The following is a 26,220-nucleotide window of genomic DNA, read 5'->3' as shown; positions in this document are numbered from 1 at the left end:
AGTTACAAATACATCAACTAGATTCAAAATATATTAGCATATATAAGAAAAATATATCAAAATCTATAAATTAAATACGGATCTATTATTATTTTTCTATATTGTTATCTATTATAAGTAATTAATATTGTTATGTATTATAAGTAATTTTTTTCTAAAGCCAATCGAAAGATTTACACGGATATGTTAATTAGTGGAATATTTTAAAATGGGTGTAAAAGTGTGAGGTTGCTTTGAAAGAGAAGAAAGGTAGGAATGAATGCTGTGGGACCAAACGTGACGAGCATGTAACTTCCAGTACAACAAATAATGACGTCATCTTTACACGTCACACACATGTTGTAAGCCTTCACGTTCTGTCAAAGGTCTTCACCAAAATCATGACCCGCAACGACTCCCATTATTGTTGTTTCTTCTTCTTCTTCTTATTATTATTATTACTTCTCTACCTTTAATTACTTAACTACCCTCATTTATTTACATATAACCCCGCCGCTATGTGGAGCCTATTCTCGTCTTTCACCTTCAACCTCTATCACCTTATAAACAACGCCACTCCCATGCGAATTTTTTATTTTTTATTTTTAAAAAGAAAACAAAATTAGAGACGCAAACACCGCGTGGAAACCTTTTCCATTGTTTAATTATGGAAAACGGGAAACTACAGCCGTCGCCGGACACAACCGCGGAGGACTCCTTGGAGGATGAGGAGATGGAGAGGTTTTTCGCTTTGGTGAGGAGTTTGAAGGAAATGCGTGATCAGCGGAGGAAGGAGTTGAATATCGGACAAGAGGAGGGGGAGGAGGAAATCGCCGCGGGGGAGAAGAGGAGGAAGAGGATGAGGGCGGCGGAAATGGTGGAGAATCGGTCTACTTGGATTCCCAAGTTTGAGAGAGAGGATTTTGATGAGGAATTTCAGGCCTTGAGTACTCTTCCCCCCAACCCTTGTTGTAATCTTGTTAAAAGAGATACCACGGCGGCATCGACGACAACAACGGCGCCGATGAAGAATAAAAAGAAAGTGAAAAATGGGGACGTTTCTTTGGATCTTAATCTCGCTCTCTAATTTTTTTCTTTTTTTTTCCAATCTGAATCTCGACAACAACAAAAGTCGAATAGAATGAATAGATCATCAGAGTTTACAGTTTCAATCAAAATTTTGTTTTTGTTAATTTTGTTTAATCAACCAACCTAAACATATTATAATTATAAATTACTTACTCAATTACGACAATGTTTATCTTAATATACATCAAGAGTTTAATTTTTTTTAATTAAAGAAAGAAAATGTGTGACATAAAGGATTTAATTTTGAGACTATTGAAGTAAATATTTATTCAATCTATGGAGATTAATTGAAGTGTAGATTTGAATGTTACTTAAATTAAAAGAAATATTGAACAAAATCAGAGATGTTGATAAAGTCAATCTAAAGCAAAGCATGGTTGAATGATGTGGTATTGTTGTTATTTCCAAGGTTGATATCTTTGTTATTCAGTCTCTATAAATTTATTAGAGCTGTTTGAAGAATAGTTAAAATAGATATTTTCAAAATTTAGTGGCTGAAAACAATTCCCATACCTATTTAATTTCTATTGCTTGCGGTTTTTAGATTTTGTCCAGAATATTGGTTAGGATAAGAATTAAACAAATTGTTATATGATACAAATTGTTTTAAAAGAATACCAACTGGCGCACTCAAGCACATCTAGATAAAAGAAATTACAAAAATGATATTCAAAGAAATGATATAGATGATGAATAATTAGAGAAGAGATTGCTTTTAGATGTCCACAACCTGATGAAGTTGAAGTTATCTTTTCATATGTTGAGTGTGCCGAAGTAGCTACGAGAGTGGAAAGAAGTTGTCGAGTCCAAAGAAGATTCAATCCAGTTTGAGAGATATTGAGCAATAGGACAAAGAGAGAAAAAGATGATTAGTGGATTCATTAAATTAGCCTTGCACATCAAACACCAATTTAGTTTGAGGCGCATAGAATTTAGAAACAATATGATGACAATTTTTAGTTTCTTGCATTTTTTTAACAAACTAGTTCTTAACACGTGGCATTTATATTTTGTAATTAAATAGTTTTGAAATTTGAATGCTATAATGATTGCTAGACAATTCTACTTTAATTTACAACCGTTAGAAAATAAATTAGCTATACTACATTGATTTAATTACAATACTAAATACTAGAGGAAAGTTGATGAATGAATAAAAAACACAAATCAAGAGAAGATGGAAAATCCAAAGTTTTATTCGTGTAGATATTCAGATGTCAATTGATGAGATGTTTTTCTTCTTCTAAAAACATAACAATAACTTTATAAATCACTTACTATCAATTAAAGATATATTTTTCTATTAATAGAATGTTTTTTGTACCGCCTTTCATATGCATTTATTTTTATTGATTTTTATGGATTTCTTCTGTCAAACCCAATAACTTCTCGATTTGATCAGCCTAGTCCATAGATGAGTAGATAGATCAAACACTCAACGACTAATGAAGATTTATAGAGTGCATGTTTTATGTATCAACTTGAAACATCGATGAAATGTAAACTATTTTCAAGAGAAATATTTTTTAAAATAACACATTTAGAAAAGCATAAAAAATCAAAAAAAGAAAAAAAAAATAGAAAGGAAACGATCAACCAACGACTAGAAACATGCAATAAAACTGAGGTGAGATATTTCTTCTTTGGAAGGCTATCCAAATTGTGTACAAACTCATATGTAGAAAAAGAATTTTAGAGTCATCCATATTTAAGAATTTTTAAATGTTAATTTGTGATAATTCATTTAATTATTAATTCTTTTCATTTAGAAGAGATTGAACTTTTGATTTCCTTAACTATAAAATTGTTCAATTAGTTACAATTAACATAAGTAAATCATATTGTTTAGAAGTTGAAAAGACTTTCGATTTTTTTGAAATATTAGTTATTCATAAATTATCTTTAGCCTAATAATTCACTTAATTAGCATAAAAATAGGAAAGGAAAAATACAACATTGTCAGCTACTTCATCTAAAGAAATATAAAAAATGGAAGAAAAAAAATCTCATCATCCAAAGTTTTTATATGTACTATTGATGAGTTTTGTTTGAAGTTAGCCTAAATTTCAAGATTTTTTATGGTTTTCGAAACATTGTAATCAAATTAGGTTTATTTTATTTTTGTAAGGGTTCTTCACATAGAAATTTTCATCTCTTTTTTTCCATCTTACAATAATGTTCAAATTGGCTGTATCAATATGAAAATATTTGGAGCATCATGGAATAATATCTTAACAGGTGTGTATATTTTGTTTTTGTCTTTTCATTAGGCAAGGTATGACATATTATCTCTCACCAATAATTTAAGTTCTTAAATGGGATTGAAATTGACACGAATATTTATGATGACGACATACACATATGTCGTGGTTATGTTTCCAACTATTACTAAGCCAATATACGATGATTTGATGATCATCATAACTTATTAAAAAATAATATCTTAACGTTAAATTAGTTGCTATTTGTATAGTTTATATTTGAACTTATGATCATTATTTAAAGAGTTTAAAAAGTGATTTAAAAATAAATAAAATAACTTTCTTCATCTCTAAAATCACCCTTAATTATATTTTTAATCGTTCAAAATCACTTTTATCATATAAGGAAGATCTACACATCAAAGGGGAAAAAAAATTCAATTGAAACTTGTTGACGTTGATGCGCAAAACTATTGTACGACAATACGATGTTGTATTCAATATAGTGCAGTCTAATCTATACATGAGTATTACGATTTAGATTCTAATACTTCTCTTAAGTATATATATATATACTAATAAACCCTAACATGGAGCATTGGACGACAACTAACCATATACCGAAAACAATATCAATGTATATATGTTAAGTAAATTAACTTTCTCTAATGGTGAGTTGAATACCTCAATGCCTTTATTCTATTATCTTTAGATTTGATGGATTGTATTGATTTTATACATCTGTACAGGTAAATCAGATGCGTTAACAGACATTCAATATATAACTTTCGATAGAAAGTTGATAAACCAACCAAACAGAAAGAAAAATGCATGGCAAACTCATTTTAAAGGTGGTATCTTGAAATATAAGGAAAGATTAATGTGAGAAGAAAAAAAAGTTGTGGGCCTTTTGATTAACTTTAGATATTGGCCAAAGAATTGTCTATACAAATCAACTTGGATACAAAGTACTTAATATATACAAGTAGTGCAACTTGAGGTGGAAAAATAAAGGAGGAGAAAATATATTTTTTTCCCTATATCTTTATCTTTTTATATTTGTCATCATCAACTTGTTTTTATGTAATAAAAGAACTTTTTTTTTTCTTTTCTCTCCAAAGAAACCTTTATTATCATTAGAAAGGGTCTAAAGAATATGGAACAAGTTAAATACAATGGACAATTCTTGATGGCACCTTCAATGACTTTATCTGATGTTAGTTAGAACAACTTTAACTTAGACAACGAGATAAATATCGTGAGAATATATCATTTTAGTTTGGTATTATGAGAATTTAGCGAAACTTTCAAAGTGAAGGATCAACTCATGATCAATTATTGTTAAACTCTCAAACTCTCAAACTCTTGAGATTTGAGTTGACTTGTATTTGGACGTTGTCAAATTTTTCATTAATTAGCAAATAAAAGACTAAAAAATGAACGAGACACTTTTTTTAAACTATTATATATATGTGGAGAATTGTTATAATGACAAATTAGTTGAAAATATTTATAAAATATAACAAAATTTTAGATTTTATCAACATTATGAACATTAATAGACTTCTATAAGTATTTATGGACATCATAGACATTGATAAAAGTCTATCAGTGGTATATATGAAATTTGGTTATATTTGTAAATATTTTGATTTATTTTGCTATATTTGAAAACATCAATGTACAGTATCTAAATTATAAAAAAAACTTTAATACTTTCTTACAATTATTTGTGATAAACCATAATATAGACCTAGATAGACTATTAACATAAATAATAATCTATCGCAGTGCATCGTACATAGACAATGATATTTTGCTAAATTTTAAAATATATATATATATTATTTTTCTTATATTTAAAAATATTTTTATTTATGTAATTTTAAATGTTAAATTTTATCATATTACTAAAAAAAATTTATAAAAAATCTATCTTTTTTTTTTTTTTGTATGTTTGAATTAGTAAAGGGTTATACATAATGATATATTAATATGACTCGAAAGTCAAAACTATAGAAAACGTTAGTAGCAACCAAGAGTCAAATAATTATCATTTTCAAAATTAATTTTTCAACATTTTATTTCATTGAACTCAACCCACTTAAACTAGTTGGTCAAAATTGAAGATTAATAATTTGTTTTTAGTCGTATAGTTTCAAAATGTAATATATCAACCAACTTTTCACATTTGATGTCAAATTGAAATGTTGAAAAGAAAAACAAAAACTCATGTTCATAATTTTTTATTTTTTATAAAACTTTGGAGTTTTTTTTGGTTTGTTTGGAAGTCACAATTATTTTCCATAACTTTCAACCTTTCCCTATGGGCCTTTGGTGACCATGAAGAGTTCAAAGGGGAATGGGCTTTTGCTTTCTTTAGAAAATTAGACCCAAAAAAATGCAAAACAAACAAAACTTCTTCCAATCATAATTTATTAATTTTTTTGAAGCGGAAATTCCAACGTGAACTCTGAAACCTCCGATCAGTTCGTCGTCATCACTCTGCTTCTCGAATCTCAACTCTCATGGCGGTGGCGGCAACTACAACGAACCTCACTGCTCTTCTTCTTCCTCGTCCACAGTTTCATCACTTCACTTCTTTCTCTTTCATCACTCCTTACTTCACCACCGTCGGACTTTCTCACTTCAACCTCGCCAACAACCACCCTTCCAATCGCCAAATTCTCCCTCTCGTCAAAGCCACCCAAGGCTCTCTCGGTATGTTTCGCTCGCCACACATTCTATCACTCTTCAGCTTCCCAATTTCTAATATGCTGCTGTTTTTTTTTTCTTTGTAGATTATGTGCCTGATTCCAAATTCTACAAAGTGGAGGCCATCCTTAGGTACCAAACCTACTTCATCGTGTTCTGTACTGCTACATTTGGGGTTCTTAACTGTTGATTTTTTTTTTTTTCATCTAGTGTGTATTGAGTAACCTTGCTGAGTTTGTTGCATCTGATACTTATTTATCTGTGTGCTATGTTGGTGTGTTTGGACGGGATAGGCCATGGAGAATCCAAAATGTTTCTTCGGTAAGACCTAGTTAACCTTGAATATGGTCATTCCTAATTTTCATTTTGGAATGTGTAAGATCTTGTTTGGTTTTATTATTAATTATGGTAAAATTAGGATACCTTGAGATTTTGATTGTAGAGAGTTATGAAAACTTTGAATTTTTGGTATCAGAGGAAATGAAGTTTAGGATCACTTGCATTCTAGATTGGTTGCATGATATCTTGTCAATGTCATAGAATAAAAAAGGTTAAACTACTTTATGAAGTCTAGCAAATGTGCTCGTCCATAGCCAAAAAGAATCAAATAAAGGTTGCTTTCAACATTTAAACTATCATGCTTGACAAACGTTTGAATGGTAGCAAATGAATGGGGATTATGCAGATTTTTGTTGTTTTAATATCCAAATTTAAGTAGTGTTTGTATTAAATTGCTCTTTGTTTCTTGGGGAAACAATGAAGGCATTGCTGAAGATGGGTATTCGAGGTGTAACAGTATCCGATGTGAAGGGCTTTGGTTCTCAAGGTGGCTCTAAAGAGAGACATGGTGGTAAGTTTATCTTTGATGATTCTCGGTCTTAATTCTTGGTGAGGGAAATCTATTTGTACATTTTAGTCTGTTTCTAGACTCATGTCTTTTTCCATGTCATCACTGATGTTTGTTTATTTGCTTATGATTCCATTTAACTTTATACTCTTTTCTTTTATATACGGTTCATAGGATCTGAATTTTCTGAGGACAACTTTGTCACTAAAGTTAAGATGGAAATTGTGGTCGTTAAAGACCAGGTAAAATAGTGTTATGCTATTGTGATAAGAAATTCAAATTTGTTGTATATATCTCTTCAAATTTGTTGTTTATATCTCTTAAGCAAACTGCTGCACTAGAGAATCTATAGGTATTATGATTAATTTAAGTATCCTTTTAACAGGTTGAAGCTGTCATAGACAAGATAATTGAGGAGGCCAGAACTGGTGAAATTGGTGACGGCAAAATTTTTGGTAAACATACTTTATTTTTGTTAATAGCCTAGCTCCTTATCTGCTTACATCGTTATTGTTTGCTTAACTTCTATTCTCTGAATTTTCTGCTTGTCATGCTGTTTATTATTGTTATATTTTTATTTCATTTTGTTTGATTTTCATTTATGCATTACCATGAACACAAGTTCTCTATGTTAACTGGATGAGCACCTTATATGGTAAATAATTATCAGCAACAAATTCATAGAAAATTGTAAGTATTTGTAATACAATGTTAGATAATTAAATTGTTTCTTAACTGTAGTGATGAAGTCTCTTAGTTCTAGTCTAACAATATAAGAGTTGGAAAGCTGCATTACCAATTTGGAATGACTTTTTTAAGCACTTAAGAATTCGTTATCCATGGTGGCCACCTACATAGGATTTAATTTTCTTTGAGTCTACTTTAACACCCAAATGTTGTAGGGTCAGACGAGTTGTCCTATGAGATTAGTCGAGGTGCACATAAGCCGGTCCATCCGAACACTCACGAATACTGAAAGCACATAAAAAACACGTTTTTGTTTTTGTACTTCAAAACACTTTTATGGGAATGATATTAAGGTTTCAATGGTGTCTTAACCTAAAATGGTTACTTGAATGGACAGATGAATGATGGTAATGTTATTAAGGTGTTAGAGGGATATGAAGGGTGTATTAGTAATTAGCTAGGAAAGTTGGTTATGGAGTTTGGTTATAATTATAGATAAGGAGAATAGGGAAGATAACTATTATTTTGGGCAATAAATTAGAGCTTGAGAGCATCTCAAGATTGGGAGAGTTCAACTACCTCAAACTTTTCGTTTATCTTGTATTTCTGTTATCTTTTATCTTTTATATATTCAAGTTCTATCAACCTCATGTGAAATTGTTGGCTGAAAGGTGGTTTTAAATTTCCACTCTTACATAGCTGACTATCAGTTAATTTTTAATACAAAGCGTAAGGACCAATAGAATTCATTATTTAATTTATCAAATTGTTGTAAACTTCTAACACACACTTTTGACTTTCACACAGTGATACCAATCTCAGATGTGATTCGAATTCGTACAGGTACCTTGTTAGCCTTTTTGAGCAACTATCAAAACTTCAACTAGCTTACTCAATGAAAGTTAAAAACATTAAGATTATTTCATTATCACATTGGTATATGACATGCCTTACATGTTGTGTAATGCACAGGCGAACGTGGAGAAAGAGCAGAGAGAATGACCGGAGGACGATCCGACATGTCTGACAACAATCGAGCAACACAGTAAGAAAGAGAAAATGTTGGTGAGTTTGTAACTTTTGTTCCATGGTGTTGGCGGCTACCTTCCTCAGAGTTTGGTCCTTGTGGAGATGAGGAAAATAAAAGAAATAGTAAGTTATAAGTTGTGTAATTCAGATAAGTTTATTTCTCTTGGAAACATCAGACTTGTAAATATGTAACTTCCTCATGTTGTCATAAAGAAATGAACCGCATTAGGCAATAATCAACGCATAAGCTACCATGCCATCTTCTAATGTACTTTTGATGATTAGATGGTGAATCCTAGGAGAGGAGTTGTCTTGTTCTTTAATATATTTACTTAGGACTTTGTTTAAAGTTTTGCATATGTGGTTGTATTTGATATAAAATCCTAACTTTCGTTTTCTTTTGAGTTCAATAATAACTCAAAACTGTGGTAGTGGGTCTATGTTCATTTACTTCATAGAGATGCATCTTTACATGGAGGATGATGAGGGAGCAGAGGGAATTTTCTCTCTATTGAATCGATGGAGACAAGAGAAACATGTATGATATAACATTTAATTTGTATTCTATGATACCATCTTGGGTCAACCTTGAGCTCAAGTTTGAAGACAAATTTAATATTATAACATTTAACGTAAGTTATTATTCTTCATCTCCATTCCGATCCGGTTCACATCTTTATTTTTCAAAGGATGTAATATTGAGTCATACTATAGTAATACACATATTGCAATTTTATTTGAGCTAAAAATTACTTTTAGCCCTAAGAAAAAAGATTGGTTGGATGTGGTTGGTTGTTTTTAACAAAGGAAATAATTTTTAAATTGGAAAATTTACAAAAGTTTTAATTCTTAGTGTACTATTTTTATTAATGGTGTATATTTAAAAATAGTAAAATATTGAAACTTCCAATTTCATCCCTTTTAAGTTTTTAACCTTAAAAAATAAAAAAGTGCAACAAAATTTAACTTTTGGTTAAACTCCGTCTCAATCATATAATAGATTCTCATTCCAATAATTGTTTAAAAAATCTCTTATGCATTTAATAAATTATAGAACATATATGGCATATAAAAATTGCCTTTTTCTTCTTTTTACGAAAAACAACGTATAATCTTTTGTGGAAGTTTATGAACTTTAAATATTGGTTATTTTATATTCTGGCCAACTTTATTTTATTGAAATTATTGAGTTTATAAAAGAATTTGTATTGTTTTCTTTTTCTCTTTTATCAAAATTAGGATCAAATTAGATTTTGTAAATAGTATACTTGATCAAATTTTTTATAAATTATTTAAATTTTCTTGATAAATAATTTTAATATTTTGCTATTTATATTGCAACATTTAAAATTAATAAATTAAAAGCTTAGAGTCTAAATTATAAGAATTAAAATTGAAAATTTTGGAATAATTCATTTTTAGCAAAATGGCGATTGGTTTTTGGGGATTGGAAGTGGATCGATACTATCCCGATTCCGGATAAAGAAACCGACCCGAGATTCGAATTTTTTCCATTCCCAAACAGAGCACTTAAAATTTAAGCAACGTTATAACGGCGTCACGGAACTAAACGAAAAAATATGAAGAAAATTAGAAAATTAGAAAATTAGAAAAAAGAAAAAACGGGAGAGTCAAACGTTACTTCACGTCAAATGAAAATATTGATTTTTGTTTAAATAATTGAAATTAATTTGGTTTATAAAAATAGAGTCCTCATATATCGCGAATGCGCATTTGATCGTGAAGGACAGCTTCTCCCTTGTGTTCAAGAGAGAGAGATCTATCATTCTTATTTGGGGCCGATCTCTCTATTCTCCTCTCTTCAATTCCGTAAGTTTTTCCCATTCAATCTCTTCTCTCATTTCTCTCTAAGATCTGTTCACTACCCTCTTTTATTTTCATCCTTCCTGCTTCGATCTGTTCTCCTGGTGATTCCCTTTTTCCTTTCCTGTTTTTTCTTTTATTGATCTTCGTATTTATTGTTCTTTTCTGGGTTTTCATTGTTTTTTATTTTCTGATCTGGGTTTCTGTTTTCTCGCCTTGATGTTTTGTATTTGGATCTGATCTGACGACCACCCTTTTTTATTTGAATTGCGTTTCCTATGTTTATACCTGGATTTTTATTGATGCATGTGTTTAACAGATTGGTTGGATGCGTTTTCTTTGTGCTGGATCTAGCGGTCCTTGTTTTTAATTTGAATTGTGGGTAAAAGTGGCATTATGGTAATGTGTTTGGAGTTTGATTTTGAATCTGGGCTAGTTGATTTTTGAATTACAAAGATCGGATCCTCTTCTTTTTTGGGTTGGCTTTACATTTTTGGCTGATTTAAGTATTTGATGTCGTAGTATTTTAAGGGGTAACTGATGCCGGCTTGTTGTGTTTGTATTCAGTTTACTTGAAAAATGGGGCTGTCTTTTACCAAGCTTTTCAGCCGGCTCTTTGCCAAGAAGGAGATGCGTATTCTCATGGTGGGTCTTGACGCAGCTGGTAAGACGACAATCCTTTACAAGCTCAAGCTGGGAGAAATTGTCACCACCATTCCTACCATCGGTAAGTTGTTGTTTCTATATCCAACTACTGATTTCACGGATTAATAAATGTTACAGTTGATGCGTTTTGTTTACAACAATTTGATGATTAGTCATTTGTGTCTAGATCATAGGCATTGAATATAATTGTTTAACTTGGTAGTTTCATGTTTGTTTGCATGATTGTCCTCATCACAAAATTTTTTAAGTTAGTATAATGAATTGTTGTTTTATCTTCAAGGAGATGAATTTATAGAGGAGAACTGGATGATTAATCTAATTAAACACATAGGATCTGTAAAGGCTCACACTTGCATTTCTTATTTGTACGCCTTCAATTGTTATCAATATGGAAGGAGGGATATTTCTTTTGTGAATTTCAGTTAATTAAAGCCTATGCCTTTGAGTGAACCTTGCAAACATAAGTTTCTGTCATAATTCACCGCAGGATTCCAGACTTGATATCTTTGAAAAAGTGGGGTGATAGAATTTAGAAACAATGTGATGTTCAAGACTAAACACTTTGACCTAACTGCATATTGGCATTTTGATTTCTGTACAAGAAGCTTTTGTGAATACATAATCTTAGTTTGCGATTACTGTTTCTGAAAAAGGAGAATGTGAGATCCGAGGTATAACTCACTTGCGTATGGCTATGCAGGTTTTAATGTTGAGACTGTGGAATACAAGAACATCAGCTTCACCGTCTGGGATGTGGGGGGCCAAGACAAGGTACATTTGATCGTTTCAAGGTGCTAGATTTCTGACAGTGTGTATAAATGAAGACGTTGCTATTATTTTGAGCATGGTACATGTGTAACTTGGTAGATGATTGTTTTAAATCAATCAATGTGTATTTGTTTGATGTTAAATCTGGCTTATCATTTTCTTTTTTTTCTTGTCATACCTAGCTTTTTAGTCATAAGTATAGATTTTACTACTGAATCCCTTTAAACTTTTCAACTTTCTTAGGAATGTTGGTACTAAAATTTTCTATTTAACATGTTTAAACAATTCGACACTTGTGCTTCCATGGACTCATAGTTGGTAGCCAATCTTCTAGCACATGGATGATATTAATTGTTCTTTCCACTTATTTGGTGCTTGTTTTGTTCCAAGATCCGACCATTGTGGAGGCATTATTTCCAGAACACCCAAGGACTTATTTTTGTGGTGGATAGCAATGACAGAGACCGTGTTGTTGAAGCTAGGGATGAGCTGCACAGAATGTTGAATGAGGTACTCATAATGGAATTTGATTATTAGACTTCGATACAATGAAAAATTGTTTCATTCTACTATGTTGTCTAGATGATAACATACATGCGTTGCACTTACAGGATGAGCTGAGGGATGCTGTGCTTTTGGTATTTGCCAACAAGCAAGATCTTCCTAATGCCATGAATGCTGCTGAGATCACCGACAAGCTTGGTCTTCACTCCCTCCGGCAACGTCACTGGTACATTTGACGACCATAAACTCTTAAAAAACTTGCAATTGCTTAAAACTTTTCGGTAGTAATTAGTACCATGTCTTGAAATCCTGTTTCAGGTACATCCAGAGCACATGTGCCACATCCGGTGAAGGGCTGTATGAAGGACTTGACTGGCTCTCAAACAATATTGCCAACAAGGTAAAAAATAACCATGTTCTTTGTGTAACTCAATGAACAAATTTTCTGCAGTATACAATAGAATAAGAAATAACCATATATCAGTATTGCCTGAAAAGGAACTTCATTTAAAAGAATTAGAAGAGGCATAAGGAAATGGTTTGTTTCTCAATCAGTTTGGTTGGGATATTAGTGTACAAAAGTTTACTAGCTTGTGGTGGAAGTTCGACTTTGCATGGTTGATGATAAGATTGTTCCGTTTTCCTGATTTGCAGGCGTAGATGGGGATTTCTTTCGAGCTGGGATTGCTTCTGGAAAATCAAATTGATGTGATTTATCCCTTGTTTACGGGCATTTTTGTTGGATTACCTGATCTATACGACGTTCCTAATGGATGATTCCTAGGTTGGTGTTGGATCTATGAATAATGAAAGAAATTTTGAAGTATTTTGTCATGTTATCGACTCAATAGCATTGGTTTCTTTTCTTTTCTTTTCTTTTTTCTTTTTTTAATTTTAATGTAATGAATTAAATGATGTTCTTAAAATAGGTGTATTTGTACGAGAACCATGTTTGTTATTTGGAATGGATTGCTGAAAAGAAATTACTTTGGAACTTTTTATTGTATTATTCTCTTCATTTGCTTCCCATTAGACTCCATGGCCTTCTGCGTCTGCTATGCTTAAAGAGCTCTCTTTTTCCATGTTTTTATCTTGCTGTTATGTTTTATTTTATCCACTTGTAAAAAATGCAGTCTATAAAAACAAACAAACAAAATGGTTTTATTATAAAGAAAAAAACAATTTTGGGGGCTTGAAAATCACTGTTGAGGTCATTTTAATTATGAATTTAAACGTACTTTTGATGGCCTCGATGGAGTATTTATTATGCATTGAATTTATAGTACTTTCATATGTAATGTTCACGTTTGAGTCGTTTGAAAGTTGTATTCATAATAATTAAGGTTCGTTGAAGTTTGAAAAAGTATGTAAAGTTTAGTCTATGCTTCACTGAACAAGTACTGATTTTTAATGACTTCTCCCTAGTTATAAGCTACCATAACTACTAACAAAAGAGAAGAATAAATTAGAAAGATGTTCCTTTCAAGTGACAAACAACCATCCACGATAACTTGAAAGAAATCTCCACCTGAAGACACTCATGCCAAAAACACGGTTTCTATTTAGAATTATTTCTTGAATTGTTAGTAAAACACAGTTTCTATTTAGAATTATTTCTTGAATTGTTAGTAAAACACAGTTTCTATTTAGAATTATTTCTTGAATTGTTGGTAAAAGTTGGAAAAGTAACAAGAACACTTCACCCTAAAGTAACAGTACAACGCTCATTGACGTATTGGAAAAGTTGGCTTGAAGATGACCAACTCCTCACCTTAAAAAGCAACACAACAAAGTAATGCACAAAAAAACAACCAATTATTACATTTAATTCTCTCCTAAAATCGACTTTTGTTGTTGTTTGTAAGACAAGAAAGTTTTTGGATATAAAAAGCTACCATTACAAATTAAATTTTAAACTATATACTATGTAAGACTACCTTAGCTTATTTATATTCCCATAATAACTCCATCTCTCTTTCCTTCAAGCCTTCAAATTATTCCAATATCAAAGATCAAGTTTGTCATTGTTGACACAACGGGAATGTCGTCTCTTTTGATGTTATTGAAGGCTTTAATGGGAGGCTATGGAGATGATGAAGATCTTGAAGGGAATGGTGGTGAATTTGAGAGGAAGGTTGATGGATTATCTGAGTTTGAGTTTTTGAGTTTGGGTGGTGGTGGAGATGAGGATGGAGAGGAGTTGAAGAAGATATGGAAGTTGCTTGGAGAAAACTGTCTTTGGCCTTGACAATTAAATCTACTAAACTGTATTGTTTCTTTTTTTCCCTTTGTGTTATTTCCTTATCATAGTAATCTCCTCCATGTGAGATATCTAATAACAATTTTTCTTGTATTCCCTACTTTCTTTCAACTCAAATCATCTCTTCATTCGTTTAAATTTCCAACCACGACATTAAAGTGGAATATAAATACATCAAGATATATATAGATATAGAAAAACATAAGAGAATTTTATAAACTGAGGAAATTAATCATTCCTTTTTTAAATATTTAATATCCAAGGGAAATTGGATAAATTTTGAGGGGGAAAAAGAAAAAGAAAAAGAAGAGGTTTTAAGAGGAATAAGGGGAAAGAAGCCAAGAATCAGCATCAACATAGTGAGTCCCAATGAAAGGTTGAGCTTCTTCATCAGTTAAGTTATGAGCCCACTGAACTCTTCCTTTTAAATCTGCACCTGGTCCACTACACTTGTACTCTCCATAATACACTGTCCTACACATACATAAATATAATACACACAAACATTCATTATTTACTACTTTATCATTTTCTTTAAAAAAAAAGTGTTATACAATCTGTAAATATATTCACAAATCATGGGCCGATATATATATGAAAAGAATAAAAGGAGAGTGGGGGTTCTTACAAATGGCGTTTTTGGGAGCCCCAATCATTCCAACCTTGAGGAAGAACAATATTATCCATAAAAGTATATGAGAAAACAACTCTTGAATAATCTCCCCATGCTCTTCCCAAATAAATTTGTCCACTTCCTGTTACCACACTATCTTTGAATGAAAACCCACTTTCCATTGATCCTTTTAACCCCTTTTGAGCAGTCATAGATGCCACTTTCTTTGTTATTGACTTCAAATAGCATTTCTGCAAAAAAAACCCGTACGTGCATTTCACGCTCAGTTGTAAATATAATAATTACTTAGCGTATATATTAGCATTTATAACACAGTAACTGCAAACGGTTTACAGCAAAATTAGGTGAAAGCTAATTTGATTAATTTATAATGTACTACCTCATAGAAGGATCTTCCATAGCCAAATATGAAATCCACTGAGCCTTGGATGTAGCAATTGTTGAAGTAATGAAGACCCTTGTGATCATATAGTGTGTCTTGATCTCCATAGAAGCTGCAATTGTGAAATGCAGCTTTTGTTCCTGATATTCTTAATGCTACTCCTTGTCCTCGAACCGATCCGATCTCGTGCATTGCCCTATTCTGCAAAAGTGCGGTCATCAAATCAGTTGTTTTATATATTTTTATGTAAAAATGATACAAAAAATCTCATACCAATGGAGATGATATTCATCTGCTTCAGTGTTCTAATGAGACTCTTTTTCTTTCTTTTTTTTTTTGGATTTTACAGGTTTTGATTGGAATATTGTGGGAGTTTGTTGTTTATGTTGTTTTTTTTTTTAATTATTACTTTTAACTTTAGTATATTTTAGAGTTTTTTTAGAATGTTTATGATATGGCAAAAAGAATCTTTTTACCTCAAACTTCATATTGATAGCTACAAAATAATTGGCATTTACGGCCACAGTTGCACTCTTCAAAGTCCCCAATGGTTTTCCGTCTTCACCTGTCATCGATGCCGTGTCGTTTCCCGTGATGGTTGGTTGGTCGTCAATGACATTTCCAAGAAACGTCACGAATGGTAGGCTTTTAGGAATGATGATTTTTTCACTGAAATTCCACCATGTATACCAATTAGTTCACATACATATATCTTCTTCAAACCATTGAACTATTTATATTGAGTGTAGTTCAAGATGTATCCATTTTTGTATATCTGGATCTAGTCACTCAGACAAATATATATATTTTAAAGTTGAAGTACGAAAAATTTGCTCCATAACAAACTATGTAATTAAAAAAATTGTTGACCGTATTGTGGGCTAGGATATACGTACTTGAGTGTTTTTCATAATTTGTTAGCAACATTTTTATAACAAAAATAATATATATGAATTTTATTGTTGATTAACTCTAAACAAGTTGCAAATATGTTACCTGTAAACTCCTGGATTGATGACCAAAATGACTCTTTTACTATTAGGTTTGGGAATGCTATTAAGAGCTTCTCCAACCGTTCTAAAGTCGCCCGTTCCATCTTGGCTAACAATTATTCTCACTTTATTCATCTCGGCCTTCTTCAATTTATCGTCAAGAACTCCGCCACTATTATAAGACCGACCAAGTTTGACAGTCGACCTGTCTACCAAACTGGCTTTCTTCTTGTAATTTTGAAGGTTCCATGACAACCAGTTCTTGTAGTCCTCCCTTCTCTCCTCAACATTCAATGAATAAGATTGTAGGAACAAATTACACACAAAAAGGAGAAGAAGAAGAATAAACTTGAAGTCATTCATTGTAGCCAATACCCCCTAGTTTTGGCTATGTATGAAAAAAAACCCTAAAAAATTGTCAATATATATGTGGTGTGTAAGATAGAGACTTTGATTTTTAGGACCCAATTGGGAGACCAATCACATGGCTTTATGAAGAATATAATATTCCACTTAGGGATTCTTACAAGACCCATTTGATAAAGGCTATTTTGTTGGTGTTGGGTACAAATTGTCATTTTTGTATACAATGGAGAATGCATGGCTGTATTCCATATTCAAAACCTAAAGTGGAAGATTGATATGATATTTAGGTCATCCCTTCCTACATATTTTGTGGGGGTAATGCTATAGGGAATTGAATTCTTTCATGGTCCTTTACTCTCGTGACCACCTATTATATGTGCCTTTGAATATTTTCAACACCAAAACTCAAGTAGTCATTTGATGGATTGATTATTTGACTTTATTTGAATGCTTATTCACGCGTTAAATTCGTTTAACTCTTTTCTATTTTTTTTGAGATTAAACACACTTTTCGTCCTTTTCATATAATTATAGTTTAATTTTTATGTTTTCAATTTTGTAACTATTTAGTCAATTTTAATAAATAAATCTATAATTTTTACAACAATTAATTTAGTCTTTATAGTAAAAAATATTAGCATAATCTAGTGAATCTTTTTACCCATTGGGGAGCAAAATTATATTATTTATTTTAAACTATAAGGACTAAATAATTTATGCAAAAAAGTTTGATACTTTATTTAATGGATGTTTCATAGATATACAAATTTATAAGAAGACTAATTTTTTACGAATATGAATATGAAAGTATATAGAAGCTAAATTGTTAGTTATTTTTTTGTATGGAAGTTTAAGACCATGAGTATTTTTTAACCTATTTTTGTATTATATAGTTCAAATAAGAAATGGGATATTTTTGTGTATTTATACGTACTAAATTGGTATAAATATATTTTTACTTACATATATACATATTGAAAACCTAAAAGATTAGATTTATCTTAACTTGAGCCCTTCCATTAAACAAATATCATATCCAACAGAAAGATAATATTGACTCATTAACTAGCTCGATCTATGTTGAATATTGAAAAACTAATTTCATTTAAATGGCTAAGTAAGAGAGGAGATATGGTTCTTAATATCATTATAGAATTAGGATAGTGCATTAGTTCATATCTTTACAATTGTATAAAATTATCCATTATAAGCTCTACCTATAATATTATTGTTAATATTGTAGGGTATAGGCTTCACATTTTCTCCCTCCTATAATTGTAACACAATATTATAATAGCTCATTTCAATATTACTGTTTGTCTTATTTTCACTCTTTCCAACTATCTCCCAAATGTGTCATACAGTACCATAAGCTAAACTCGAACATCTCAGTCAGTTTAACATATTCATATTATTTGTAACATCTCAAATTTTTTAAAAGAATTTATCTTAAATTATTTAGATGTTATCTTGTGGATTGGAGCTAAAATTGAAATTTATGAAAATTTAAAATAGCTTATTTATTAGAGAAGATTTGATTAATTAAAATGATTAAGGATTTGAGTATGGATAAAGAAAAGACATGCTAATGATTGTTAGATTTGAGCTAAAGCCTATTGATTGATGAATGCATGCTAAGATTAGTGGTAATTGTTTAATTCTCATGACAGGTTATGCACATCTTATGTTTTGTGTTCCTTCTGGATCACTATCTACACCATGAATTGTGTTCCTTCGAGATTACTACTTAAACTATATTTTGTGTTCTCTCGGGTTCACTACCTATGTTATGATATGTGATCCTTCAAGGGGCATTACCTATGTAATGTTATCATTTGTACATTACGCGTATGTTGGAATGAGTTTTGACAACTCACTCAAAAGGCCCCAATGGGAAGATTACTTACTATATATCTTGTATATATATACTCACCATTTCCTTGTTTAACTTTACAAACCAAGGTAATGAAAAATGCAAGCTAGCGAACGACAAGAAAGACCTACAAAAAAGACATGTGACCTGTCATATAGGAACTATTTTGGTTTATGTTTCTCCTATTAGTTTTAGAAAATTAAGATAATTAGATTAATAATGAACTCAAGTTGGTTTTGAAAAATGTCGTTACATTATTGATGCTTATATTAATTATTAACATGTGTGAATAATTAACCTGATATAACTTCACATAGCTGCTATATACCACGTATAAAATTTAATGTATGTATGAACATAAAGGTTATTTTGTACATCGTTATAATTAATGTGATTAATAAAACACTAATTAATGTGACAACACACTATTAGGGTTTTTTTTAAAAGGAAAATGAATGGTTAACACACTTAAATTAAGAATTTCAAAAGATTTAATGACAACATGGAAATATGTGGCAAAAACTATTGACATTTTTCCTCAAAAAAGAAAAAAATATACTTGTATTTTGATGTGTGTGTGACGTAAAAATCCATTAATATAGAGAAAGAAATAATAATATAATGAGAATAATATAAAAGTTTTACTTTTATTTATTTGTAGTTACGTTGAGTGGAAATGGTGATCATGATGAGCTAAGCATGAGAACATGTACCCCTTTCTTTGTACAAAAATAGATCTTTTATTTTTTATACCAGCTTCATAATTGGGAGTATTGAACAATTAAAATTTGCTTTTGAGGATGGTCCTTCATTCTATAATTAATTAGGTTTAATTGAAAATTATACGAGATCGAATAAATTTGAGATAGAAGAACAACATATCATCGTTACATTTTTTGTAAGGAAAGTTGTCAAAAATAGAAAAATTGATAAAATCAAGTACAATAAACTTTGTATTTAGTGATTTTTTGTGTGAGATGTAAATAGTTTATTTTTTTTTATCCTTTGTTAATTAAAAATTATATAAGATTAAAAAATCCTCGACAAAAAAATAACATAAACGTTACATTTTTTTTAATTGAATATTTTAACTACGGACCAAGCCTTTAATTCTATAATCAATTAGGTCTAGTGGTGTGTGAGAAATCTCCTCAATTTTGCAACCATGTATAATGCATCTTTCGTTTGCAACTTTCCTCTAATCTCTTTTTGTCTTTTGTTCTCTATAGCTCGTTTTTGTTTTTGTGTATCTTACTTTCTATACTCTCTTTTTGAATATGCATAACTTTTGGTATGAAACTATAACGAGACTACTAAAGATGTGTCAATCAAGTTAATTAGTTGAGATATTACAGTATACCTTAATTTCTTTTTCTACGGATATATGTTTGTGTGGTTATAAATAAGATTTGCATGAAAAATGTATTAGAAAAAGGAGTTTTTGTAATGTATGTTTAGGTGTGCAATGGGCAAATTAATCTACGATGATAATTATTATGGTTTCCACTATATAATCTAGAATATATAAGACAATTTATAGGGGAAAAAAGAAGCCAATATTTTCAAAGGGTTAGGAATAGCAATAGGTTAATTATTATTATCATTATCATTACATATTGAGGTTTAAAATGATAGTTGACTAAATTAAGAGCCTAAAAGGTGAGACTAATGATCACTTAATTTTGTTTCTCTTTCTCCAAAATCAATTAATTAATTCGTTAATTACAAGACTTTTTAATTTGGTTTCAAGGATTGCGGCAGTTTGTGCCAACCAAAGCAAAGTTGACCCTCTTCCTCTCATTTCAACAATTTAACTTTGCAATTTAATTACTATTTTCCTTTTACTTTAATTAATTTACTCTTTTTTTTAAAAATTATTTTGATCTTCTTAGTATTTGAGATTTTAAGAAACATTCTAAATATTCTTTGACTTGATTAAAAACCCTAGTTGATTAATGAAAATATTAGGTGTGTACGTGACGTATGATTTGACATGTGATTCGATCTATTCCTATATTTCTTTTTTTTAGAGTGTTTTAATTTGTAGACATGCATGGACTCATTCATTCACAATCTCTCTACTTTCTAATCTCTCTTTCTTCGTCTTTTTTCGTTGGCACACGTTGGTGTAAGAAGGAAGCTTCCTCCATGACCCATGTAGCTATATAATGACCCATTTGGAGCAACGTGCACTGACCTAGCTAGAACCTCATGATGTAGCTCATGATCTGATTCCAGCTTCGTTTGGATACTTACCATATTTAATTATCGTCATTAACATGAGTGTTATGCACATGATGATGAATTTTCGTTTATTATCACTCAACAAGATATTGAGGTAATAATTTGCATAAACAACACTTTGAGGTCCATTGTGTGACACATAATTTTTTGTTGTCTTGCAGTTGATATAGTTTTGATGATTTTAGATGATGTATTTTTTTAGTTGTTTTAATGTTTAAATGTAGTTTGAATCTTTTAAAAAAACAAAACTTTAGCTAGCCGTGGACTAGTCTATGAATTTCAATAATGTATTTCTAGTTCTGGTCTATGAGTTATGCATTGAAGCTGGTGACATGAGTTTGAGTTTAACCAAAAATGAAGTGAAGAAGTTCATGAACCTCTATCAATTATTTACTTGTCTATTTTTGTCCATACATTTTATTATATTACCTAAATCAAATATTTGTTATTATAACTATATTATTTATAGAAAAAGTCCTCTCACAACCCATTTTTTGTCATTTTAAAAATACAATTTTATTTCTGGAATTAACCCAAACTAAGTAGAAAAAAAATAAATAGTAAGTTTTAGAAAGAATAATTGAAAAAATAAAATATAATTTTAGAGAGATAAATAATGAAATACCAAATATCTTTATTTCAAAGATTTTATACATGCAATGCTAATAGATTGTGGCCTTGCTGGATCTTTTGTGCTTCTTTAAATCCATTCAACGTACACTACACACGAGTATATATATATTTTACAGTTGGACTCCAAACTATATATTACACATTTATAGGATGTATATGAGCTATAACAAAATATATATATATATATATATATTATAATATATATATATATAATATAATACAATCTTACTTTGTGTTCATTTAGTAGAAAATGGATAGCACCCTACACCTCATGAGGAAAGAGGTCACGTTTTTAATTAATAAAATTGGAAGCCATATCATTTTCATTGTTTATTAGAAATAGTGATATAGCAAACTAACATTTTATTTCAAAAATTATTTTGGTATTGATTTTTAACAATTTTATATATAATAATAATAGACTAATTTTACATATAGCAAAATAAATTAAAATATTTATAAATATAGTAATATTTTGTTTTCTATTAATTATAGACTATTACTATACACCTAAAGATATAGATGGTAATTTATCACAACTTATTACTTATAAATTAGTTTTATCATTTAAAATAATTTTTTTAGATTATAATACTAAAATGGTCTATTAAGAAGTATATGTACATCACATGCATTATGTGTAGCAATGAAACCCTTTTACTATAAGCAAATTTTTTTATTTGAAAATTTTGTTAAATCATAAATTTAGTCTAATTCGGAGTTTTTTTCACTTTAGTATTGAACTTTTCATCATAATTTTGCATTCAATATAGAATAAAAAATCGTATAATAGGTTAACTATGTGTGTAATTGTAAGTTTCTTCCGTATTTGAAATTTAAATAAAAAATGATTTGTTTAGGTTAAATTTGTCCAATAAATCTATAAAGTTTAAAGTTTAATCTAATGCCATAAAAACATAAAATTAAAAAATTAAATTCTCATGTAAAATTTTTTTTTTGGAGGGATTCACATAAAATCAAAATTATAAAGGCAGGTTAAATATTGCATTATATATATAGAAAAAAGCGTGAGAATGATATAATAATGGATTACAAATATAATCTTTATTGATTAAAGATTTTTTTCAAAAACAACTTTAAAAAAAAGTAGAATTTAGTTTTTATAACTTTTAATTAGAATTTAATTTATATAAGTTTGATATAGTACTACTGATTGAGACTATTTATGAATATCTTATAAAATCAAAAAGACTATTATTAAACTTTATCAAACCGTAAAATCTAAAATTAAGAACTACCGTTTTTCTTAAATATCAACCATATAAAACTTTTTATTTATTACATCTGAAAATATAACTAAGCTTATTACTATCATAGAGTTAGGATTCACAACCCTTTTAATATATGTTATTTATTTATTCACGCTTACGTGACAAACTTTTATAACAAATGATGTTCTCTTCTAATTCATGTATTCTTCTTATTTTTTACTCTATATTTTTCATCCTTTTGACTCTCTTTCTAATATTCCTCTCGTTAGATTAGTACAATGGATCACTATTGATTCGAGATTATAAATTTTAATTAATTAATGATATGAGACCATTTGAAAAGTAAAGTTGTATGGACATATGTAAATTAAATTTTTTGAAAAGTATAGATATAAAAATTAATATATGATATTAATTATAAACATAATATTAGAAGGAGGGAGCAAAGTGTGTAAATCTAACATAAAACTTAAATGGTATAAACTTACAAAAACCTAAATGTGTCACACCAAAGCTAGTGGACATCATAAGCTGTCAATGTTTGAGCTTTGTGTATTTTGTCATCATGTATTTTTTTAGCCTACACTTCTAATTTGTCAAGTCATTCATTCCCCTATTTATAATATTTGCCGTCACGTAAGTAAATTCAAATTTGAGGGCTTTTCTAATTAATCAATATATATCTAATTAATTATTTTCCCTTTTAAACATCATCACCAAATTGTTGTTGCAACAATGTCCACATATCTTCTTCATTCCATAACCCATTCTCCAATACCTCCCCACCACCTATCCACTCGTTGATCATCGCCTCTCCGTCACACCCGTGTTCCATTAGCATCATCATCCCATCTTCTTCACTTTTATCTACCATGTTAAAGTTCTCTGTCATGTCTGAAACAGGTGAAACTTGAAGTTGGACCTATAACAAAGAATGTGAATATGAATGATTAAAGCAAATCATAACCTATCAAATAAAAGGTTATTACGTTGTTTTGAAGATTAAGTAATAACTTTAAACCTGATCAGATATAGAGTCTGATGACGAAGTTGTGGGAGCCACATGAGGGTTGACCCAACTAGATCCGGATGGTGACGATTGAGTCAACTCGAGAGGTGGGTGTGGTGGTTGGATAACATCAACAATGGTGGTAGTCGAATCAGTTGAGGCTTGGATACGTTCCAGCAAACGAGGCATCCACACGTATCGCATGGCGTCACGGAATTGCTTGCTATTCACGTCACAATTGAGTTGTTTGGCTTGCTTTTGAACCCTTGTTCTCCAATAGTTTTTTATTTCATTGTCTGTTCTTCCCGGTAAATACTGCGCTATTTTAGACCACCTGTTCCAATCACAATTCTTCCATCATTTCTCCTCTTCACTTTTGTTATTGAAAAAAAATAAATTAAAGTTCCCATATTGACCCCCCCTTTTTTTTTACCTTGGCATTAAAAAGAACTGATCTTGTATGTGGGGCCATATCAAAAGACTCCATTCAACCAATACCCATATGAAAATTACAAGTAAAAAAAGAAAAAGCAATCAATCTCTACCTGACCTATTACAAAAATCCCTCTTTTTTTTTTTAATATCTTAGGTCATTAAGATTAAAAAGGACTCCATTTTTTCAGTTGGGTTATCAAAAGATTCCATTTTCAACCAAATTATTGAGGAAAAAAAAAAAAGAACCAAAACTTGGATCAGTTACCTGTTGCCCCAGCGAAAATGGAGTTCAAGAATCAAGAGCTGTTCTTGGAGAGTGATATTCCCACGCCTAACACTCGGCCTCAAGTAATTTAACCATCTCAATCTACAACTCTTCCCAGTTCTCTTCAAACCTACAACACAAATTATTTCTCATCAATTTCCCTTCAAAATATCCAATAAAACTTTTCCTCCAACAAAAAATGGAGATTAGAAATACTAACCGGTGCAACGAGCGACTGCGTTCCAACGACCTTCGCCGTGGCAGTTAACATAATTAAACAGAACAGAATCCTCCTCCGCCGTCCACGGCCCTTTCCGGACGTCCATCTCCTCCTCCTCCTCTTTTATCTTCTGAGGTTCTCCACACCTAAAACCTCTCATTTTAACATCCATAAATTTAAAAAGAGAAATATTTTTTTAAAAAAAAAACCCTTTATATTTTATTCCAATTGAGCAGAGAAAAAGAGAATGAAAGGATAATGGATTTTTTTTTTAAGATGGAGAAAAGGAAAAGAGAGAGAGAGAGAGAGAGAGAAAGGAAAAAGGCTATGAAGATAGATCACTATATGATGATATATCCATCTATGTATTGTTTATATATATGTGTGAGATGAAAGTGGTAATCTAAAGAAAAAGAGATGATGTAAAATAAAGGTTTTAATTAAATTAAATAATCAAACTTAGATTAACATGTTAATTTAATTAAGTGGTTAATTAAATGTGATAATATTCTGAGTATGAAAGGGGAGTTTTTCTTTTGTTTATTTAATTAGGAAAAAAGGGGTCATGTTTTAATGGAGTTGACCCTTTGACTTGGTAATTCTAACATTTGGCAAACCACATTGGCAACTTGGTGTAGGAGACTAATAATTAGAAGAATTACAGGGGCAAAAAGGTGAGTCCAAGTCTTCTTTCCTTCTCCATTTCATCAACTTATCAACTTTTTATTTTCTTTCAATTTTAAAAAATATCTTTTTGATTTGGTGGTTTGTTTGGAAGTCAGGTTTGCTATATGTTTTAGACTATGTGAGTGTGTGTATGTGTCAAATAATGATGGCAGTATAGTCTAAGGTTTTCACAACCCAATTCCAATATTATATTTACACTAAACTATATGGTGGAATATCATCACACTTTTTACTTCGTATCAAGAAGATCTCTAGATTAAATTTTATATTTATGGTTTACGTTCATCTAGTAATGATAGTAATGGTATGTGTTTTCTCTTTGTTAAACTATTATTAAGTTTTAAAGAGTATTTTTGCAATTTTCATTCAAAATTAATATGATCAATATATTTTCGAAACTCTTTGAAAATTTAGGAGTATTGAGTATTTTTTACCCGAAATGCATGGTTGAACATATATTTTTTTATATAATTAAACTTATATTTATGTTGGATATTTTCTCTTTGATAATTATGTTGCTTTAAGAGTTTTGTTCTTTGTGTTGGGTCTTTTTTTTCAATTCAAATTTTTCTTGAGTTTATTAAAATAATATATATGCTAAAGTGATGTGGTATACTTTATCACATACAACACATTTCATTGATTAATTAGGAATCAAAAAATGTTTCGATTTTTTAGG

At 30.3% G+C, this 26,220-nt stretch overlaps 4 protein-coding genes across 6 annotated transcripts; 2 read left to right on the top strand and 2 right to left on the bottom strand.

Annotated features, from left to right (window-relative positions):
• The first annotated feature begins 5,662 nt into the window (after window positions 1-5,662).
• On the top strand, window positions 5,663-8,987 carry LOC101217332 (nitrogen regulatory protein P-II homolog). Its single transcript, XM_011661107.2, has 8 exons — window positions 5,663-5,990; window positions 6,071-6,116; window positions 6,278-6,305; window positions 6,747-6,834; window positions 7,006-7,073; window positions 7,217-7,286; window positions 8,326-8,361; window positions 8,491-8,987. Exons 1-8 carry the CDS (start codon window positions 5,798-5,800, stop codon window positions 8,565-8,567), a joined length of 606 nt encoding a protein of 201 aa, XP_011659409.1. The 5' UTR covers window positions 5,663-5,797; the 3' UTR covers window positions 8,568-8,987.
• Window positions 8,988-10,219: 1,232 nt separating this feature from the next.
• Window positions 10,220-13,327, top strand: LOC101217563 (ADP-ribosylation factor). 2 transcript variants are annotated; one of them, XM_004135929.3, is made up of 7 exons: window positions 10,220-10,377; window positions 10,939-11,098; window positions 11,738-11,808; window positions 12,196-12,315; window positions 12,417-12,535; window positions 12,628-12,709; window positions 12,964-13,327. In XM_004135929.3, exons 2-7 carry the CDS (start codon window positions 10,951-10,953, stop codon window positions 12,967-12,969), a joined length of 546 nt encoding a protein of 181 aa, XP_004135977.1. In that variant the 5' UTR covers window positions 10,220-10,377; window positions 10,939-10,950; the 3' UTR covers window positions 12,970-13,327. The 2 variants fall into 2 exon arrangements, with proteins under 2 accessions (XP_004135977.1, XP_031744777.1); XM_031888917.1 differs by lacking the exon at window positions 10,220-10,377 and adding an exon at window positions 10,457-10,475.
• Window positions 13,328-14,697: 1,370 nt separating this feature from the next.
• On the bottom strand, window positions 14,698-16,982 carry LOC101217414 (probable pectinesterase 53). Of its 2 annotated transcripts, none has more exons than XM_031888915.1 (5): window positions 16,582-16,982; window positions 16,062-16,254; window positions 15,583-15,786; window positions 15,198-15,433; window positions 14,698-15,038 (listed from the first exon to the last, which is right to left on the bottom strand). In XM_031888915.1, exons 1-5 carry the CDS (start codon window positions 16,938-16,940, stop codon window positions 15,014-15,016), a joined length of 1,017 nt encoding a protein of 338 aa, XP_031744775.1. In that variant the 5' UTR covers window positions 16,941-16,982; the 3' UTR covers window positions 14,698-15,013. The 2 variants fall into 2 exon arrangements, with proteins under 2 accessions (XP_031744775.1, XP_004136146.1); XM_004136098.3 differs by having other exon boundaries at window positions 14,698-15,043; window positions 16,582-16,981.
• Window positions 16,983-23,354: 6,372 nt separating this feature from the next.
• Window positions 23,355-25,131, bottom strand: LOC101217642 (transcription factor MYB78). Its single transcript, XM_004136099.3, has 4 exons — window positions 24,855-25,131; window positions 24,635-24,764; window positions 23,947-24,268; window positions 23,355-23,847 (listed from the first exon to the last, which is right to left on the bottom strand). Exons 1-4 carry the CDS (start codon window positions 25,024-25,026, stop codon window positions 23,629-23,631), a joined length of 843 nt encoding a protein of 280 aa, XP_004136147.2. The 5' UTR covers window positions 25,027-25,131; the 3' UTR covers window positions 23,355-23,628.
• Window positions 25,132-26,220: the final 1,089 nt, after the last annotated feature.

The sequence above is a fragment of the Cucumis sativus genome, chromosome 7 (genome assembly GCF_000004075.3).
Source record: "Cucumis sativus cultivar 9930 chromosome 7, Cucumber_9930_V3, whole genome shotgun sequence".
Lineage (NCBI taxonomy): Eukaryota > Viridiplantae > Streptophyta > Magnoliopsida > Cucurbitales > Cucurbitaceae > Cucumis > Cucumis sativus.
Note: the sequence above shows the minus strand (reverse complement) of the source record. Positions and strands in the feature narration are given on the sequence as shown.

Coding starts and splice junctions, on each gene's coding strand:
- LOC101217332 (XM_011661107.2), top strand. CDS start 5,798: ATGGCGGTGGCGGCAACTACAACGAACCTCACTGCTCTTCTTCTTCCT. Junction 6,835..7,005: donor CTCTAAAGAGAGACATGGTG/GTAAGTTTATCT, acceptor TACGGTTCATAG/GATCTGAATTTTCTGAGGAC. Junction 7,074..7,216: donor TTGTGGTCGTTAAAGACCAG/GTAAAATAGTGT, acceptor TCCTTTTAACAG/GTTGAAGCTGTCATAGACAA.
- LOC101217563 (XM_004135929.3), top strand. CDS start 10,951: ATGGGGCTGTCTTTTACCAAGCTTTTCAGCCGGCTCTTTGCCAAGAAG. Junction 11,809..12,195: donor ATGTGGGGGGCCAAGACAAG/GTACATTTGATC, acceptor TTTTGTTCCAAG/ATCCGACCATTGTGGAGGCA. Junction 12,536..12,627: donor TCCCTCCGGCAACGTCACTG/GTACATTTGACG, acceptor ATCCTGTTTCAG/GTACATCCAGAGCACATGTG.
- LOC101217414 (XM_004136098.3), bottom strand. CDS start 16,940: ATGAATGACTTCAAGTTTATTCTTCTTCTTCTCCTTTTTGTGTGTAAT. Junction 15,434..15,582: donor ATGGAAGATCCTTCTATGAG/GTAGTACATTAT, acceptor TTTTTTTTGCAG/AAATGCTATTTGAAGTCAAT. Junction 15,044..15,197: donor GGCTCCCAAAAACGCCATTT/GTAAGAACCCCC, acceptor ATGTATGTGTAG/GACAGTGTATTATGGAGAGT.
- LOC101217642 (XM_004136099.3), bottom strand. CDS start 25,026: ATGGATGTTAAAATGAGAGGTTTTAGGTGTGGAGAACCTCAGAAGATA. Junction 24,269..24,634: donor CATTTTCGCTGGGGCAACAG/GTAACTGATCCA, acceptor TGATTGGAACAG/GTGGTCTAAAATAGCGCAGT. Junction 23,848..23,946: donor CAGACTCTATATCTGATCAG/GTTTAAAGTTAT, acceptor TCTTTGTTATAG/GTCCAACTTCAAGTTTCACC.